Consider the following 21,374-nt stretch of genomic DNA (forward strand, 5'->3'; position numbering starts at 1 on the left):
TGTTGTTCTTCCACGAGATTACCACTGCGAGTGCTGATGGTTGATATCCTTACACAGAAGATGCATTCAGGGTTACGACTCTGGCCAAAAAAGCGAAACAAAGCATGAAGCAGCAACACCACAAGTCACGAATAACAAACAGGCTGCAAATGGAATTCAACTGAAAATAATAATCGTCTAAATAACTAACTTTGTGTTTCTGAAACCTCCAAAAAGCTAGAATCTTTATCCTTACCTTGTATAGTTGTGCGCTGTGTGTACCTCTTAGAAACGCTCTCTACATCATGAATGGCCAGTGATGCGGTATTTAAGAAACGTAATGTCAGGCTCTGCGTCACTGGTCATCCGCCCGCGCACGGCGGAAAAATGTGACACACATATTTAGGCACACGCACATTAAAAAAGGCACCCATCACAGATACACACACATAAACAAACACATAAACAAACACACACACACACACACACACACACACACACACACACACACACACACACACACACACACACACACACACACACGCACATTGTGCATTCAGACGCATGCACAGGGTCTCCATGGGTGGGGGTGGCCTTTAAAAGCAACGTCACACCACAGCATGGTGTCATATTGTTTGGGTGCATATCCGGCTCTACCTATCAAGTTAAGATTTAGTACAGGTGTATCTTTCCCATTGAATAGTGACCACAGTTACACAAGTTGATGCAAATATTATTTTATTACTTGAGACAACCACTAGTCAATGGTCTTTCAGCTTCTCTCAATGCTGCTAGTAGAGATGTTTAAAAATACTATATTATACTATACTATATATACTAGCAATAAAAAAAGAACCAAAAAGAACCAATTAATGCAGATTTTAGACTATAAAGAGATGTCTTTCTACTGTACCAGGAAAGGATTCTTGGAAAACTCTCATCACAAGCTTTTCCCAGTGATTCTAATTTGGATATGATGTTTACATGCACAAATTCATAACCGTCGTACTTGGATATCCTGATTAGAACTGGATTGTTAATGTGTATATAAGTGCACTCAATGCAATCATCATTTGAACATTGAGGTCAGGGTACTGAGCTGTGGTTCAAAGACCTTTGAAAGAGAGACGCACCCCACGCCCACTGATACCAGACAGCCACCTCAAAGACCAGCAGGGGATCCAGAGTGGATAAGGACCTGAGGCGCACGCGCACACACACACACACACACACACACACACACACACACACACACACACACACATGCACACACACTGCCCTGCTTGTACTGAAGAACCTTGAATGGGCAGTGAGACTCATCTAGGTCTTACTAGCTTAATACAATTACTTCTTCAGAAAATTTAACTTGGACAATTGTTAAAAAAATGTAATTGCAAATTGTTATAGTATGTATAATGGTATGTTCATAGCTTACACCTATGATAATAATTAATAGAATAAAACAAAAAAATATTATATTTAGAAGTGAAACCAAAGTAATTTATTTTGTAAAGGTTTGGTACAGTAATCCAAAAGTGGTTAATCTACAAGAGTGGTGCCTCCAAGCCACAGGAGCTCCAAACCAAGCAATTCAGAGGGATCAACTAAATGGAAAAACTCCTCATGTGCACTCTATGTGCACTATGTCCATAACTTTTGCCAAGCCCACCGCGGGCTTCTACCAAACAATTTAGCCCGTAACTCATTATTTCTGATACTTGTTTGGTTATATTCAGCCATTTAGCTGTTCAAGTGATATATTGTAATTTGTTTATTGTGATTTCACATAGATTTGCATATAGTTAATTTTCAACACAAAAATTGTATTTTGTCTCTTTTCAGTGTCATACTGTGGCTTATTTAAAAGCCATACTGACTCCCTGTGTCCTGTGGAATCTGCTCAGTACTTAAATCTACTGGAAACAGAGGTGAAAGGCTAGGGTTAGTTTACTTTGATCTTTGTTCCATCGAGAAGATTTTTGCCCTATTGGCAATTACATATTTGCTTGTGAGCTGAATTTATGGGAAATATCTTCATATTAACGCAAATACGCTATTACAGCTGGCATCTGGCTTTACTGAAAGCATACAAAAACAAATTTAATCAAAGGTTACCCCACAGGCCTAGTAATAGTGAATTAATGTGTTCTAGTAGTACATGTAAACACCTTTCTACATTTCACTATCACCCCGTTGTACACCTGACATTAACATGCATCTTTGGTGATCCAATCACAAGATCCCATCACAAATGCCGGGTGTAAACAGGGCCTATAAAACATATAACTTTACCAATGGATTAATTAAGGCTAATGGATTACTATATGCTCTTAAAGGTAGTGTGCTCAAACAAAATGTTTATAATTAACTATAACCACTCACTGTAATACACTGAGGCCCAACTGGAAACCATTCAAAATAGTTGCTTCTTAAATGTGTACGCCACTAGAGGGCAGTGTTATATTTGTCATGCAGTAATATCAAACGAGTTGTAGGTATTGATTTACATGTACATTTCATATAGTCTTGACAGCTTTTTTATATAAAAGAAAAGACAAAAACGTAAAAAAAAATACTATAACAAAGCTTTATACTCTTTCAAGTGTGTGTGTGCGCGCGCGCACACGCCCGTGCGTGCGTACGTGTGCGTGCGTGCGTGTGTGTCTGTGTGTACATGAATATGATGAATACATGAGGGCACACGGGCCCCCGGGGTTCCCAGGGGTCAGATGGCTTTTTGTTGGAGTGTAGATCGTCTTTATTACTCCAATAAAACCCTGAGTGCTCTCCGTAATGGAGAGATAAATGATTGGAAGTCAGGGGAGGACCTTGCCTTTAACCGCTGTCACTGCTGCAATTAATACTAACGAGAGAACCCGGCATTGTTGCCAAATGTTCCGCTGTTGTCTAGTTCATTAGTGTTAAAACCTCTTTGTTCTGGAGCTCTTCATTCAAAATATGTTGTGTCCCTTCGTGGCCTGGTAAGTAGTGGGCTAGAGTCCAAAACAGTTTGTCAAGACCCTACAAACACACACACACACACACCCACTCTGACGCATCCTACGAAACCCACATAAATACGTATGAAAGGTCACACAACGCAGGGGAAAAAAAGTTGATTTCTCGGTGTAATCCTCAAGGGGACGACATCAAAGCAAGGCGGTGGTGACGTGCAAACCCTCCAGTCACCGCTGCCTGGAGACAAAGCTCACATTGTACACCGTGCTTCTGTGCTCCATCTGCATTTTTTCGGGCCTTGTCATTTTTTTTATTTTTTTTTTTTATGCATCACTTTGGGAACTGGAAGCTTTGTAACCTCATCCCTCGAGATGCTCACCCGGGGCCAGAGGAGAACTTTTTACCTTGCAACCACACAAAGGTGTGATTGACGTCTGGAAGAGCCGGCGCTCTGCAACCTCTTCAACGCGATACGCGACTCTTTTGAATCGGTCTCCTCATTTATCGTCGTTGTCAAGTTGACACAAACAGTGTCACACACGATAAAGAATAACATGAATAATGGGGGGGGGCTTAGTCTGCAATTATTAACCGTACTGTAAAAGCAACTCTATCAGTTTGATGGAAGCCTTTTTTTTTATTTTGTGCTGTTCAATTCGCGCTCCTGATTAGTTACTGACTTCTGTTTATGAAAAATCGGAGCAAATCTAATTCTATTGAGTCAAAAGTTCACCTTTAAATCTAAAGTGTCCCAAAGAAGTTACTGTGTTGTCGGTACGAATTGGATGTATGCTGCGAGGGATTTCTCAAACTCTCACAAGTTTTTTATGGAATAACATAAACCAGCTCTGATCAGACGTAAAACATAGGCCTGCAAATAACAGGCAGATTGAGTTTTGTGTCAAAAGTATCCCTCGCTTCATATCGCTAACACTTGTATACTAAACAATGTTGGAATTGTATTTTCCAAATCATAATCCACATTAATAACACCAAAAAATGGGAAAATTATTAAATTGGAGACGTGCATAATTGTTTTCCAAGTTTTATACAAAAAGAGATGTCAGTGATTTAGCGATCCTGGCAAAATGTTTGTGCCCTGACTGAAGAAGTCCTTCTCACTTTAGTTTTTCAAGAAGATCTTTGGCATGACCAGCGACTGCTAGAATAAACTGTCAGGCCAAATCTTTGCCGTGAGATTTTATTGCAAACTCTCCCAATGATTACGTCCTGACATTGTGACGAGATGCGGAGTTCCAAGTACAAAGTCTAATCAGGAAGATAGTCAATGTCACACTTTTGTAAGTATGTGATCTCCATTGTTAAGCCGCTGAATATATGGGCACTCATTTTTATTAAAAGGCATTTAACTTCTTGTAATACCAGGAAAAAAAAAAAAAAAAGTTTCTTGGCATGGACCAACAAAAACTTTCTCTCCGTCTGGACTCGGCACACGGGGGAGAGGGGGCGAGAGAGGGGCAATCAGAGAGGAGAAACGGGACGGAGGCCAGAGCGGCTGAACCGCTGACCCGTTTTAAATCTGTGATTAAGTGTAATAACGGCTAATAAGGTAGAATAATTTGGCCCATTAAAAACGGATGGCAGATTGGAAATGATGTGATCTGCATCAGAAGACCTTACTCAGAGGACGGAGCGCAGACAATTCACTTCGGCAAGCGGGGCAGGTAGATGTTTGACCCCAGAGCACTGAATCACCAAAGCATGAGAGAGGGGATTGCCAGAGGGAGGGGTGGAAGGAGGGAGAACCATCAGAGAGAGACGGAGAGAGACGGGAGGGGGGAGAGAATGGGAACAAAAGGAAGCAAAGGAGACCAAGGGGTGGTGGATGAAAGAAAGGATGGAGGCAGAACAAAACAGTTTGTAGGGAACCAATATGAGGATTGTAGATATAAAAGGAGACAGACAGACAGACAGACAGACGGACAGGCGGACAGGCGGACAGGCGGACAGGCGGACAGACGGACGGACGGACGGCTGGACGGACAGACAGAAGGTGATCGATTCAAATAAATATATCAAAGCTGGGGAGCGAGAGTCCAAAACTAAGTTGGACAGAAGAGATTATTTGACGAAAGTAAGACACAATATGGCCCCAAAAGATCCAGTGATGGAGTTATAGTGATGTCGTTCCGTTGTTATGACCCTCTCTCTCTCCCTGGACAGCCTCGCTCTGTCTCCAGGCCTGGTGCCAGTATGCTAATCCACCTCAGATGGCCTTTTCATTGGCTGCCGCTGACGCCTGTCGACACTTGTGCGCTAAACCGTGCCCTCGTCCCTCTGTTAAAGACCCGCAGCAGTGAATATATCGAGGCGGCCATTACCCAGATAGGAGCAGATGTGGCCGTATGCCTGCTGCCTCGTCGCAGTGAATCACATATACTGCTCCGCCGCGTTATATAACTCGGGAGCTACACCGGACGGGGACTGGGTGCAGTATAAGCCGACGGAACTGGGAAGTTCTGGCTCCAAAATCGGCTGGGAACTTTATGACGAATTAAAAAAAAAAAAAGGCTATTTCACTTTCAGCATTCTGCCTTCTGTAAGGGGAATCAATCCAAGAATAGGTCGACAGAGGCAGCAAAAGACAAACATATTTATTTAAATAGTGTTTAGGGAAGCTGTCCATTTTGAATACGGACAAAACTATGTTGACTTGGTTTTATTTCTGTCCATTCATTGTATGCATTTTAGGTTGTATGCTCTTCAAGCTACTGTTTTTTTAAGATGTTTATAGTATTTGTTCGATTGCTGCTTGATGTTTGCAATACATTGAGCAGCTTGGCGTGTCATGGGCAGGATTTCATTTTGGGAGTACTCATGCTGTAGACTGGGTGAGCGGGAGAGATCCAGTGGAATGAATCCATTGTGGTCTTTGTATCCACAAGTCACCAAACCAAGGATGGAACTATGAGTACTTTTGTGGTGGGAGATTATCAGAAAAGTCTCACTCGGCTTCATGATCTTAATCCTTCGTAATGTTCAACGGCAAGAGGTGCAATACTGTGGGTACGGGAGAAAATAAGTTCCTTTACAGAGACATGGTGCACCACAGCTATAAAGAAGGAGCTGAAGAAATCTGAAGACCTGTTCAGTGTATTGACACACTCACACACTAGATGAAAAAGAGGACGCTAAAATGGAGTACCTTGGAGTACTGTAATGGGTAATGGGAAGTACTGTACATTCTTGGCCACTCCAAACAGCCCCGGCAGGCCCGGGCAAGTTCAACAAGCAAGTGAAATTCGAGGAGAGGCCTTCCCATTCTTCCTCTTCCAGCCCAGCCAACCTATCTGAGCATGAGTCGGGTATTCTCAAATCTCATCTCGCGACTAATTTATGTCGTCTACTTTATTTCCTGCCTCTGTTGGCCCCATATGTGGGGGAATCAAGGCGGCATAAAATAGAACATTGCATTATTGAGCATCATGGTGCTGTTGAATGTGAATGTGAAGTTGCGTTGTGCGAGGCACTGAGGAAGCTGGTCACCCATCTCGACAAGTTTGAGCACCTTTTATTTTATGAACTTCGTCCTGTTTCACTATGTAAAAAGATATAAAGTTTGAATCAGTTGGCCTCGCTTTGCAATTTCATGTCTTTAAGATCTGAGATCTTGGATCTCCACGAGCTCAAACATATATCATTTTACACGGTTTCATAAGATGTTGGATTACACTCGTTTACAGTAAAGCAGAGAGAGCTTCTCCATCCAAAGTAGCTTAACACCAATATAGATTTTATTATGAAAAATGCCTTAATTATTTTTTCAGGTATTGTTAAATTTAGATTATATTAATTAACGTGAAAATGCATTTTCACAGTTTTTGTTTTGTTTTGTTGTTTATGGTGAGTGGTCCTTATACTGTACAGTAGCTGCTTGTGTTATTTATTTATTTATTTGTTTGTTTGTTTATTTATTATTTATTTTATTTATATAAGCTAGATTGAGAAAATTAATTGAAATAAGAGATTTTTTTTTTTGTCTCGCTTCTGTCTGTTTCTCTTTTTCTTTCTGTCCCTCCACTCGTCTCAAGGTCTCGAGGTACAGACTTCTCTGCGGGCTGCATTAGGAGGTCACGGGTGACATGTAATCTGTGACACGTCAGGGTGCGGAGCAAACCTCTTAAGAATATTAGAACTTCATAAATTCTGTGAGAGGAGGGCCAGACTCTCTGTGACGTTCTCACCCCCTTTATCTTTCTCTCTCTCCCCCATTTCTGCTTCCTGTACTGCTTATCCCAGTTACACATTCTCAGTTATTCTTTTTTTTTCTCTTTGTCACTCGAGCTTTCCCGATCTTTTTCTCTAGTTAATTTCAATTTACACTGGTTATAAAAGCAAGGGAGAGCTCTCAAGTTCATTTTCCATGAAGACAGTTTTTCTAATGTACTCCAGTTACAGCTTTCAAATGAAGCAATTTGACGCATTGTAAATTTCAATAACAAGGGCTCCTTAAAGTAATTTCACTCATGGGTGACACTTATCTGTTAATATTATCTATTATTTTCCCTCTCCATTTCTATACACAGTGAACACGTGATGCCATTTTAATGCAGTCTAACCCCTAGACTGACAGTACATGTTAGTTGAGGATAATTCTAATTATCATTCAAACTGTGTGATAGAACAAGGAATATATCAATGCAATTATATGTTCATGCAAATTTTCTGTCACTCGATATTAGCAGTTTGCTGAAATAAAGCCTAGTGTCTGGAACAAAAATAATATTTTTAAGAGTCCTTAAGTTTGTTTAAGTGTGTGTGTGTGTGTGTGTGTGTGTGTGTGTGTGTGTGTGTGTGTGTGTGTGTGTGTGTGTGTGTGTGTGTGTGTGTGTGTGTGTGTGTGTGTGTGTGTGTGTGTGTGTGTGTGTAGGGTTGTTGAGACGTTGCAGATTAATGAATTAAGCTGCTCATTATGATGGCTTCCTCTTGTTGGTCATTAAGGAAAACGCATGTAGAATTTGCCACCATGGCCCCAATGAAGTGTGGGTAATTACTGCTAATGTATCATTGCCTATTCAAGACTGTAACGTCTCTCCTCTAAGGTCGACAAAAAAAACGCCCTCCGACCTAAATGTTTTATTCATTCTGAAGAGTCGTATTATTAATTTCAAACTCCTATTACTCATGTTAAACAGTTTTCCCCCCACAAGAAAAAGTTCCTCCATATTTACATCTGTTCCGCTTTTGTTTACGTGAACGGTCCTTACTAGTATATATTGTGAAGGCTATTTGCCTTATTTCAATGAAATATAATTTCTTCTTCTGATCATGCCTGTAAACCCTGGGTGGTTTGGACCAAAAAAATGTTGATCTGCAAGTAGGGATGTGAGATAAAAATGGAAAAATGTAGTTTCTGAATTACAGTGTCGACATTATTTTAATTGCCATCTTTACTCTTATCCATTCACAAAAGCACTGTTTCAGATAATCAAGTTATGCTTCTCAATTCCAAGAAAAATGTTTCACCAGAAGCTACAGTATCATGGTTTACTCTCATAGAAGTATCACAATCAATATTCAAATAATCATAAAGCATTTGGAAATTGTGTGTGTGTGTGTGTGTGTGTGTGTGTGTGTGTGTGTGTGTGTGTGTGTGTGTGTGTGTGTGTGTGCGTGCGTGTGCGTGTATGTGTGTGTGTGTGCGTACATGCGTGCGTGCGTGTGTGTAATGGAGCCCATATGTCATCAAGACTCTCCACAGAGGTTAGGGATCAGGACCACGGACAGCGTCCCTTCAATTACAGGCTGAAGTTGGGCTTCATATGAGCAGTGAGCACCATGACCGGGAGCTGATGCAAACCTCACCAATCCCTAACCAGTCCTTTTGAACAGGGAATTTTGTCTCATTAGTTTGGGTGAAGCTGAGCGATGAAATGAGAACACCAAAATCAACTTGAGCGGATAATCGGAACAAAGGCTTTCAGTTTGTGACGAAGTTCTTCTGTTTAAGTTCAGCCCTTACTCCCTGTCCCTCAGCGTTAAAAATAAATCAGTTTCGTTGCATTTCATTGTGTCTGGTGTCTTTGTGTGTGTGTGTGTGTGTGTGTGTGTGTGTGTGTGTGTGTGTGTGTGTGTGAGTGTGAGTGTGTGTGTGTGTGTGTGTGTGTGTGTGTGTGTGGGTGTGTGTGTTTCTTTGTATTTGTGTTTGTGTGTGTGTGTGTGTGTGTGGGTGTGTGTGTGGGTGTGTGTGTGTGTGTGTGTGTGTGTCTCATTTTGTACATTGCAGGATTAGTAAGCCTCGTCTGAAAATTTATTCAACCTTATAGCATGGTGCGATAAATTAATGCGTACAATGCCTTTTTACTTCTGAAAGAATGTTTTATTCTTCTTTTCTCATCGATTGTGGGAAATAATAGTGGTTGCAACTATGAACAGATTTGTATTTGGGTGTCATGTAGTGAATGTTTTATATTGGTTTGTTCTCGTGACATATGCTGTTAATGTTGCATTGCGGAATATGGAATAACTCACATGATGTTTGAAATGGTTATTCGTTTCTCTCTCTCTCTCTCCATACTTGTTGCACACACACACACACACACACACACACACACAAATATGAGTCTGAGTACCAACCTAAGTCTAAGTAGCTACTCAGGAGGAGCTATAAGTGTGAGTAATAACCAACTAATTCATAAAACTGCCTCAAAAATTAAGAATCATATCACTGTGTCAAAAATGAGATTATACCTCTCGTCACACTCATGTAGGAGAGCCTCATGAGACATTATGATTCAGGGAGCCTCTAAATTGTCGTGCTGTAAAGACAGAGGTGCACGGTGGGTCATAATAGCAATATTATTACACCTCTTATTGTGTCTTAATTAGTGCCATTTAATTATACGCTAATGCAGCAGAGCTGTTAAAGACATTGAAGCCTGCTGATCAGGGAATTATGCCACATACACACACACACACACAAATATTATCTTGCTATTGTCTGCTGTAGTATAATCTTTAACTAGAATGTAAAAGTATATTGCTGAGATTGTGTGTTTCTGAGTATATGTGTGTGTGTGTGTGTGTGTGTGTGTGTGTGTGTGTGTGTGTGTGTGTGTGTGTGTGTGTGTGTGTGTGTGTGTGTGTGTGTGTGTGTGTGTGTGCGTGTGTTTGTGTGTGTGTGTGTGTGTTTTTGTGTGAGAGGGGGGGGTTGAGAAAGTGTGTGAGGATGTGTTCAGTGTTTGAGAGTGAAAGTAAATGGTGGACAAAACAGATTGTAACTGTGTGTATATAAAAAAAAACCCCACTAAAGCATTAATAAAAATAAAACAAATAAAGATATTTTTAAGATGAATTTTGCATCCATATGTATCCTCCCCATAAGCCGTGACACCCAGACAGACTAGAATTCTTCACTCCCACGCATCCCCTCTCCTCCACCCTCCACTACAGTGCATCTTAAATATTTGTTCAGAGGCTGGTGCGACGATAGTGAGGGCTGCAGCTTCCTTTGCGATGCTAAACAGGGGAGACGGGAGCCTGACCATAAGTCATTTCCAGTGGGCTGGACCTGGCGCTTTGTGCCACTGAAGAGGACGACCGTCTTCAAAGCTGGGTTATGTTAAAAAGAGAGAGAACAAAAGAGGCAACAACTTGATCCAGCGGCATTACCCAGCTTTTGAAGTTATGGAGATATAGAGTGTCAGCCGGTCATAGCCATCTATCTTCCGATGGTCGCACACAACACACATGGACTGTTGCTCTGCATGCTTGCGTGAATGGATGCAAGAATAGATGCATGAATAAATGCATGAATAAATGCATGAATTAATGCATGCAGAATGAATGCTTTGAAATGAACTTATGGATGTTCATGCATCAGTAGAATACAAACGCACACAATAAAGTTCAGGAGTTCTTGTATTGTGGATATCTTGCACAAATAGTTTGGATTTAGTGCCCCAAGCAATCCTTATAGTTTCTTTTTTCTTTCGGTTTGTTTTGTTTTTTGTTTGCAAATGAGCTTATTTAATAACGCCACAAGAGCACTGTCAGACACCCTCGGTCTTCATTTTGCCAAATCTTTAGACCTCTAATACGGCCAACTTTGTGATGTGAACCAAACATGAAAGCCAAAATGAACTCATATTTTTTTACAAGGAAGCTCTCTTCTCTCTATGGATATAATTGATTAAATCATTTCTCTGTTTTTTTTATTAATTATTATTTTAATTTGTGATTAGAGCTACAGGTGGACGAACGGTTTGATCTGCTGGTGAATTTCACACTTGTTTGTCCAAAGCTCACTGTCAAATTCCCCCAGGACATAATGAGTGAGAAATAGTATAATGTGCTTGGTTAATAAAGTAACACAACAAAAAAAGAGACCCAGCATTCAATTCAAGGTTTGAAAACATTTTAGTGAGGCCATTGGTTTAAACTGAGAGCTACAAATACAAAATATCATCTCATGGAATTTCCTAAAAGACCACTTTGTTTTTACTTAACTATTTATTTTAAACGTTATACGTTTTTCCCCTTGAACATTTTCTTTTAAAAGATTTGATAAACTTTTACTCTAAACCGTTTCGAACACTGCAGAGAGCCCAGAGGTTAATAAATGAAAAGGAATCCAGCATTAAGTGACTCAGACAACCAAAAAGATTTCGTTTCAAGTTCTTTATAAATACTTTCAGATAAATAGCATTATGATCCAGGCATAACATTTAAGATGCACTCCACATCGCTAAGCAACGCAAAATAAAAAAATAAGTTCAATAGGCCTATAAACCTATAAATCTATAAACATTAGGGCTGATGGGCCTAAAATTCAATAAAAATAATAAAAAGCTAACGTTCATTGAAGAAGCAAGAGCAAGAGGAAACATAGTACGATTTAGTTTATATGATCCGATAAATAAAACATTCTTTGGGTTTATCTGGTTTTCTGATTGTATAGTCAAGTGCCCATTATGCCCTCATTAATTGTGCAAATAAATTAGTATTCCAATGATATTCAAACAACAGCACAATTTCAATAATTAAAAAAAAAAAAATCTTAATTTGTCGCACCTTTCCTGCAGCGGCACTCGGTGTAAAATCATTCTTATTTTTGCCGAAATGATGCGCCCTTTCCCCCCTACTAGGACAGAAGCAGAGCCGGGTGCAGCGGGTTGCCTTTCCCCTCAAGCGGGTCGCTTTTCTCCAGCATCGAGGCCGCTGCGCACAGAGGGGCCGATCCGGGTTGCACCCCCGTCAGCCCGGGCACCGTACCCAGGGAAGGGGTGGGTTTGATCGGCACGGGGACGGCGGGCATCGTGGCACTGTGGTAAAGGCCCTTCATGGACACGCCGAAGGGCGCGTACTCGGACGCGGTGGGCACCGGGGCGCTCCCCATCGACTCGGACAGCATCCCGACGTGGGGCCACATGGAGTTGACCACGCTGCTGAGCTGCGGGGGCACAGGGTAGCCCAGGTGGTGCATGACGGAGGTGAGGGGCACCACACCCTTATAGTCCCGACCTATGATGTTCTCGATGGCGAACGGGTGTTTGAACCCCCCGGGCTGGGAGCAGGTGAGACCCCCGTAGCCCTGGAAGTGCGGCAGACGCCCGGTGCCGGTGGGCCCCGCCGGGTGCAGGTCATGCGGGTGCCCGGATGCTGCCGCTGCGCCCAGCTTGTTCCCCGGGTGGTGGTGGTGGTGGTGATGGTGGAAATAGTGCATCATTGGAGAGCTTTTGCAGGCCATGCCGTGCTCGGAGCGCAGCAGCTTGAAGCGTTTCCTTCTCCTCAGGAAACTCCCGTTCTCGAACATGTCTCCGCAGTCCGGGTGCAGGGCCCAGAAGCTGCCCTTCCCCGGCTGGTCGGGCCGCCGGGGGATCTTGATGAAGCAGTCGTTGAAGGAGAGGTTGTGTCGGAGGGAGTTCTGCCACCGCTGCGTGTTCTCCCGGTAGTAGGGGAAGCGGTCCATGATGAACTTGTAGATGTCGCTCAGGGGGAGCATCTTCTCGGAGGAGTTCTGGATGGCCATGGCTGTCAGGGAGATGTAGGAGTAGGGAGGCTTCTGGTCGCTGTAGGAGTTTTTGCCGGGACGGGGCATAGTTTTGTCTCAGTTTTCTTCACAGAACTGAATGTTAACAAAAAAAAAAAAAAATAGACTTCAATCTTATGTCCTAGTAAAATTGGTCAGACGAACACAACACCATAGTCTGCAACAGTGTAGTCACCATTCGACGCGCATTGTCCGAAAGTCTCTGCCATCAGATTAAAGTCCGTCTGAAAGTGAAGAGGTGACCTGAGGGTGAAATCCTGGAGGTCTTTCAGGCATCACAGAAAAAGTTCCTCGTCCTGTGGGCGCCGTGCGTAAAAGTCCCTCTTCGCGCGTGAAACTCGCGGTTTCGGTCCCTTCGGTCGCAGCGGCTTCCTCACGGTGTCCACGCCAGTGTGACGGGTCCGTTGTTATTTGTTTTCGTTTTCACTTTTTTTCTGAGGCTCAGAAGGTGTGTGACGCTCGGACCGGGGGGCTTCTTCTCGCTGATGCTCTCTGGCTCCTCTCCTTGTGTGCGCTCCTCCCGCATCGCACCTCTTTTGTAAGTTTGGCATCGTGCGTGAGGACCCCTGCAGGTCCCTGCTCCGTTATCATTCAGTCACTTAGGGGAAACAGCGTGCGTGTGCGTCAGTGTGTGCGTGTGTGTGTGTGTGTGTGTGTGGGGGGGGGGGGGGGGGGGGGGTCGGGGGTGTCAGGGGGCGGGGGGTCTCCTCCTGCGCGTAATAACGAAGGGGATGAATTATGCCGACTTGTGTTGTGACTTTAAATACATATCACATCTCTTTGAAATGCAGCCTCATTGATGTGGCCGCATTTGATCATATGAAATAATAGTGTGAGGGCAGTAAAAAAAAATTAAAAATAAATCAATCAATAAAAACCGTACAACTGAAAGGATTGAAGATGAAATTTGGGAACGATGCGGACGGCGGATTTGGTGGTACTACGCGGAGCTCCGATTTCCGCGTCACAGTGGGCTGCACAAGGCTTAAAACTTTGGAATCGATTTTATTAAAACTATTCTATTTTCTGGAGGACATTGTATAAACTAAGGTGTGTGTATATAGGGTTACGCCCATAGACAAATTAACCAAAATGCATTCATAATTCAACATTTATTAAAGACTTTTGAAACAATAGATCCCTCCGTCTAACTCTCGTAAGCAGGAGCGTCAGGACACAAAAACACGCACGCACACACACGCACACACACACACACACACACACACCCACACACACACTATGTTGATTAATTGCTGAGAGGGCTGTCCGGCTGTCCGTCTGTTCAAACACTCTCCGGTGGATCCTACAAGGATGTAAACAAACTCCAATCCCTGCGTGTTTTTATCCAGAACAACAGAGGCCCCACGCGTGACCAGGTGTCATGACTCCCCGATGCCCCGCGAGCCCCCGAATACATTAAAATAATTAAGCCTTCCGTGATTTAGCCTCCTCGGAGGGAAGTCCACAATGTAATTAAGCTTGTCGTGTCAGCTATGAATATTCAAACTGTGCCAATGAATTATGTTGCGCACATCCCCCGCGGTACCAGTCCTTCAAGCCCACTCCAGAGGTCAGCAGCGTGTCAAAAACGGGGCATATTTTTTTTTTTTAAACAAGTGTCAGTTGCATGCAAAAATCCCTTTTTGGTCCACGGGACCAATAATAAACGAAGCAAATGGATGTTTTGTGTCGCATTCTATTTTATTTTATGATTCGAATGGTTTTTTTTTTTGGCGCTCGGGAAATGAGTTGTGAAACTCCGCGGCCCTCGGAGGCGAACGCGGGGAAAGCGCCCTCCTTGAAAGATCAATATTAAATCTGTTTTCACAAAGGGGGCCGTTAAGTAGACACCGCGGCTCATCTGCATAACAAAATTAATTAGGTAGTCTATGGCGCCGAACTCCTGGACAAATAACTAGTTGTAAAGCACACCTTCTGGGCATACCGACATATGCTGGAATTATCCTTAATTGACTAATTACATAAATTACTCATTAAGTGTACAGCACATCAATTATAAGAGATGTATCAATTAATTTTGCATAAATTACAAGCGGCACGCCGCGGAAAGAGAGCGGCGGGAAATGAGGGTCGCCAGGAGGGGGTCTACTTTAAGGTGGGTGTGTGTGTGTGTGTGTGTGTGTGTGTGTGTGTGTGGGTGTGTGTGTGTGTGTGCGTGCGTGTGCGTGCCCGCGCGCGCGTGTGTGCGTGGGGGTCGTCTGTTTCCTGAATGTAATAATTATTTGTTAAGCTTTAGGGCAAAGATATTCTTCCTCTCTGGCATTGAGAGAAGGAAAGTGTGTGGGTAATGGCAATTACACTAATAATAATAATCTTAAGGACCCCTCTCCAAGTCATAAGGGGCGCATTGTGGCGGAGAGAGCCATTTAAATCAATTAACACAAACTGTTCCCAATGCAAAATGAACCCGTTTGGGACTGTGGTGACGACATGGTAACCTCGGATGGCATTGGCGGATGGATGTAAAATAGGAAATGGTCCAGAAGCAAGAACAATCTGTCGGTCGCCTCGGAAGAAAGACTGTGAGAGAGTGATGGATCGATGAATTTTCGTCGCATGCATGACGATAGAGCTGGAGGTCACATGGGGAAATTCCACGGATGGATAACACTGGCCCATGCTTGAGGATCAAACCATGGACAGATGGCTAGACAGACAGACAGACAGACAGACAGACAGACAGACAGACAGACAGACAGACAGATAGACAGATAGACAGATAGACAGATAGACAGATAGATAGATAGATAGATAGATAGATAGATAGATAGATAGATAGATAGATAGATAGATAGATGGATGGATGGATGGATGGATGGATAGATTATATAAAATAAACCAAAAAAATAAACAATCAATGTCATAATACATACAAAGTATTATTGTTTTAAAACAAAGTCAGTATTATAATCCTACATTTATAACCATAGCCATTTATAATTTTGGGCGATGAAAATTAAAATTGTGAAGTAAAGAGTCAAAAGCTTTGTACAACCCGGTAGACAAACATAAACTGTAACATAACATTTTAACAAATGATCAACAGCCTTGAATTACCATCTATAACTGGTTCTGATTATGAAGAAGTGGTCAAATGACCTGTCGAGAATGTAGAATTGTATATACTGTACACAAACAACCTTTTCTCTACAATTACTAAAAGCCCTTAAAATGAAGGTGAACAAAATGTTTTAATTTCTGAATTGGTAACAACCCAGGTCTAGGGGTCAGATAGCAGCAAAGTCCAACAATTTCATCCACTATTCAAGAGGACACATCCACACAAAGCATCTATGATATAAGTCTACTAGGGTCTACTATAAAACAAATATATATATATTTTATTTGAACTCACATGTCTCTGGCTCCTCAGACTGGTTTTAAAAGCTGCTCTCCAACAAGCCAGGAGAGGGCCACGGTGAGGCTCCCAAAAAACACGGACAATGAATGAGATGAATGAGACAATTATTTGGACACTGTCTGATATCACTCGTCTCAATTTATGGGATACCGTCTCATTTCAACAACAACAACAACAACAACAACAACAACAACAACAACAACAACAACAACAACAACAACAACAACAACAACAACAACATAACATTCTACACACAAGAGGGGAACTGCCACAGAATGCACACACACACACACACACACACACACACACACACACACATTTTGAAAAGACATACCAAAAGACCACTATTCTTTTGCTATTTTTTTGCTTCCGAATGAGAGTTGCATGAGAAAACGAACATTATCATGTTTACATCAGCAGTTTTTTTTTTTTTTATGCTATCAATTCATATTCAATATGTGTTCACTCTTTTAAAGCAGTTCATATTTTCCCCATTCATCGTAGAATAATATTACTGGGGCTGGGGGGGGGGGTTGACCCCCCGCCATCCCTCCAGGAAACTACGCCCTTGATTGCACTACCAGCTACAACCGTCGCGACACGCCTTCATCCTCCCGGTGTGTAGTGGGGACTGGGGACACCCCACGGCAGGGAGCGCGGCTGAATCCATCATGCGCGCCCCCGCCGGCGCACACGCACAGTGTGCACGGTGTGCACGGTGTGGGTGAGCCCACGGAGGAGGAGGAGGAGGAGGAGGAAGCACCATCCAGACTCAGTGCTGCAGTGAGCGCAGCGGGGGCCGCAGCCAGATCACCGCAGCCCGGCGGATGGAAGCTCCGCAGCGCCGCAGCGACCAGGCCGAACATGGAGGACTATCTGCGGGGAGTGAGGAGCAGGTTGCGGGTGAGTGGTGGGACCGGACCCAGTGGTCCCAGTTGATGCGATGTTACTGGCGATGAATGACGAGACGGTGGCGTGCAGACAGACTGTGTTGCAGGCTGGAGCCTCCTCCGGTGTTTTTGCAAAGCACCTGTAGATCTGCAAAGTGAGGATAGAGGGGAGATGACCCAGTAAGACAAGAAGACAACAGGCTTGTGCAGTGTGTGCGTCTGAATGAGGAGCAGAATCCTAATGAGGGAGGTGTGACATCAACAAGTTCAGCCACAGGCTGTCCTTCCCACTAAGCATCCTTCTGCTCTGCAGATACATGTATATGTGGTTCTTGCATTTGCAGATGATCTAGAACAAAATAATTGTTCATAGTCATGCACAATGCTTTCTGCTTGTTGGAAAGACTGGAGGCGCCTTTAAAACAACCCAGTAATATTACTGTATTTGTTGAATAATGCTGCTTCTGTGTTGCAGTGCAGTATTTTGTCTTTCTGATCAAAATAAACAAAAAACAATTTACTTGCACAAGATCAGATATACTACTCTATTATTTGTTAGTCGTATTTCTTGCTCAACCTGATGATTGCAGAGACATACATCAGTAAGGCTTTTTATCAGGCCTACCATGTCCCAAGGGACTTGGGTGAATGGTGAAGCTCTGCCTGTTTAATCTTGCACCTTGTTGTCTTTTACACGTGCTGCTCTCTTCACACAGAGTCATTTGCTTCTACTGTTTTTGCATTTATCTGTTTCCATCCAGGTTTCAGTCAAAGCACCATTTGCCACTAAAATAAATACACTTGTATGATTTCAAAGCCCCACATTTCTGCTCTTGGTTTGCGAACAGAATATCAATAAAGATGGCGGCTCATATCTTGAGTGTGTGTGTGATGTGAACGCAAGTGACGTGGATATCAAGAGGAAATAAAAAGTAAAAATCCTCAAAGAAAAGTAAAAATCCTCAGAGAACAGCAGGCTAATTGGGTGTTAAGGAACGACTAATGAGTGTCACAGAGGTTTTCAGATGATGTGGACGACATGCCATGTTTATTAGCACCGCGGGCTCCCCCACTCCCCGCCCCCGCTGGCCCTCCCCCGGTTTCTCCCACACGTTTAAACCTCCTCCCAGCTCTGCCCCGTGCCGCTGTTTGATGCCACTGTTTAATGACCCCCCATTTTGCTGACCACCTCTGCCTAGTCCGTCCTCAACTCTTTCACTCTTTTCCACTCTTCCTCTTTCTGTCCTGTTTGTCTCTATTAATTCAACTCTCTCTCTCTCTCTCTCTCTCTCTCTCTCTCTCTCTCTCTCACTCCCTCACTCTCATCCTCCCACTATTCATTCTGTGCATGGCAGACATCCAGAACATCCATACTTATAATTGGTATGGCTCTTAGTGCTACCAGAATCTTTCTTTCTTTCTTTCTTTCTTTCTTTCTTTCTTTCTTTATTTCTTTCTTTCCATGTAACTTACTTTTCAACTCCCCCTAATTAACGCTCCCTACTTTGGCATAGGGCTGCGAGATGAATGTGCTGAGTGGACTGCCAGTACTCATCCTTTACGGCTATTCACACCCACACGCACACACGCGTGCACGCGCCTGGACACACATTGCAATGCTTTTCGGGTGCACTTTGATTCTTGCCTGGTCATTTGGAGCAGGTCAACAGGACGGTGTGTACGCTGTCCTTCACCTCATTTACTTGTATCTCTTGTTTTCATTTGAAGTTTACCTACGTTTATAGATGTTTGTTGTGCATGTTAGTGGAAGGGACATGTTTAATGAAAATCTCTTTTTGAAAGAGATCGGGTCTTTTTTTTGATTCTTTATGATACTGTAGTTATCGCAGGGAACATCCTATCCAAGATTACAGTGACTAGCTGTTGATTGAAATGAAAGATCCTGTCAAGATCTCTGAGGAAGTATAATATATGTAAATTCACTTTCAGTTTGGGAGTCGTGATGTTGATGACAAAATTGCAAAGGCAGATAGTTCTGATATTTCGATTTTTATCTCCCGTCCCTAATTTGTGTACAGTATATCTAACACTGCATCTTATAGGAGAGTAGGTCTGTGGTGACAGTGCACTGACAGTACATCCAGCTCGTAACAACATGAACTTCTAGGGGGTATTCAGGACATACAAAATGAATATTTCCCATATTTTCTATTGTCCAAGAAGCCTTAACGTCAGATCAACATTCAGAATGATTAGTGTAAGTGGAGCGGCATGAATTAAGCTTTTTCACTTTTCTAACTAAAAGAAGGACTACCTGTTGTCTTGACTTGTTGCCGGTCAGAATGTAATTATTTCGGTGGTGCATCGCCAAGCTCTTCGTTTTACCTTTCAGCTGGAAACGTTTCTTCCACAGGTTCAGTGAAAAGTAATACCAGCAATTGCATTGAAATAATTAGAGCTGGATGATTTTTTAATATTGATTTTTGGTCTTTAATATTTAATGGACAAGGAAGGTAGCAGTAACAGGGAGATGCTGCAGGGGAAGAGAACAAGTAAATCATATTAAACATAGCGGATATTGTAGTATTACTTGCTATAGATATAGTAGATCCAATGAATCTTTAAATAACTAAGTTGTTGCAGATTGTTACCAAAAGTCACTTTGTTTGTGTTTTCATCAGCATTGGATTTGTTAATTGATTTTTGTCTTTTTTTTTTTTTTTTTTTTTTGCTGTCCTGTCAGCATGCTTGGCATACAACACAGAGGGGCAAATTCACAAAAGCATTGCACAGCTTTTGCGGCCGCTCAAATGGCGAAAAAAATCACAGAAAAAGCAAGCGCCTAATTCACAAAGCACTCGCAAACAGTGAACTGAAACGCTAAGTGCGCTGCCGCGCAAATAGCAGCGCCGCACTGAGACGCTATTAAAACCGCAATCCACACCCACGCCCCAGCTTCGACTGAGCCCTGGAAAGCACCAGGCGGTGCTGCGGGGAGCGCCACCGGGTCGCAGTTGGGCGTAAACCACCCAGCACCAGGGGTAAGATGCCAAGACCTGAACCCAGCTGGCATGGGGCCCACCGGGCCCCAACCCGGCCAACCACACCCCCACCCGACCCACCAGCTCCCCACTACCCTGGAAACCCCAGTGCTTAATGTGTGCTGTTGGTAAATGCAGTTAAAATTGCTGGGTGTGGGGGGTGCAAGTCCTCCAGGCATGTTGAACCCGAATCCCTCGCGCCCCTCCTGCCCCGCAGACTCTGGTCTGGTGGAGTGTTGTAAGGAGTAAGATTTGTGTGGGTGTGTATGTGTTCTAAGCTAATATGAGTGTAGTAAAATTGCAGGACAGATTGTGAAGCTGCCAGGGCAGGAGCGTGACGGGCAAGATGGCAGCCGCCCGCCACAGGCCTGTTGTGTGGCTTATGTACTGAGTTTGAGTTTTGGGACTGGGAGAAAATGGCCCTGTACACAGGCCCTAACCCTTGTACCAGGCACCCAACCCACAGAACCAATTTATGGTCTAAAGCCCGCTACACACTGTATCCGACAAATGACAAGAAAAAAACGGAAGTCCATTCCTTCCTATGGCTAGCTGTCTTTTCACAGGCGTAAATCTATGACACGCTGCGTAGTGGGATTTCCGCATGCAGTGGAGGCTCTGGGATGCGTTCAAATTTTCCAACTCATGCTAAGAGTTTCAGAGCTCACAGTACAACAGGACGTGACAACAATCAAGTTTTATATTTTAATTGGGCCTTAAACGAAGTAAGTAAGTCACATATACAGTATAAAGTGATGACATTATTAACTTTATCAATAAATCTAAATATAAGTGAATCTTGTGTATGTTATATAGTGCTTTGCAAGCACTATATAAAGGAAAATTTAAACTCTCACTTATGGAAAATGGTAAATGTCAAGTCTAGCAAACTACTCGTACTGGAAAAGACAAGCCCTCCCATTTTATCTGACATATTTTGTGATGCGAAGCCAAGACGCAGTTCATTCGACGACCGCTAGGGGGAGGATCAAATTGTCAGATGTGTTTTCGGTGTGAAGCCAGTTTTAGATTGAAGTTTTTAATTCAGATGTATTGTTTTCCCCCTCAGTGATTAGCCTGACACTCTATGCTTAAATTGTATTTTTTTCCCCCCCTCATTCTGTTTGCTTGCAATGTTTGTCCGCCTTTTC

The 21,374-nt window shown here is 43.0% G+C and overlaps 1 protein-coding gene across 1 annotated transcript; it reads right to left on the minus strand.

The window, feature by feature from the left end:
- Nucleotides 1–12,040: 12,040 nt before the first annotated feature.
- On the minus strand, nucleotides 12,041–12,997 carry foxb2 (forkhead box B2; the record flags this gene model as incomplete). Its single annotated transcript, XM_080003664.1, has 1 exon — nucleotides 12,041–12,997. The coding sequence occupies one exon, from the start codon at nucleotides 12,995–12,997 to the stop codon at nucleotides 12,041–12,043; it is 957 nt and encodes a 318-aa protein (XP_079859790.1).
- Nucleotides 12,998–21,374: the final 8,377 nt, after the last annotated feature.

Source organism: Zeus faber (assembly GCF_960531495.2).
Source record: "Zeus faber genome assembly, chromosome: 7".
Lineage (NCBI taxonomy): Eukaryota > Metazoa > Chordata > Actinopteri > Zeiformes > Zeidae > Zeus > Zeus faber.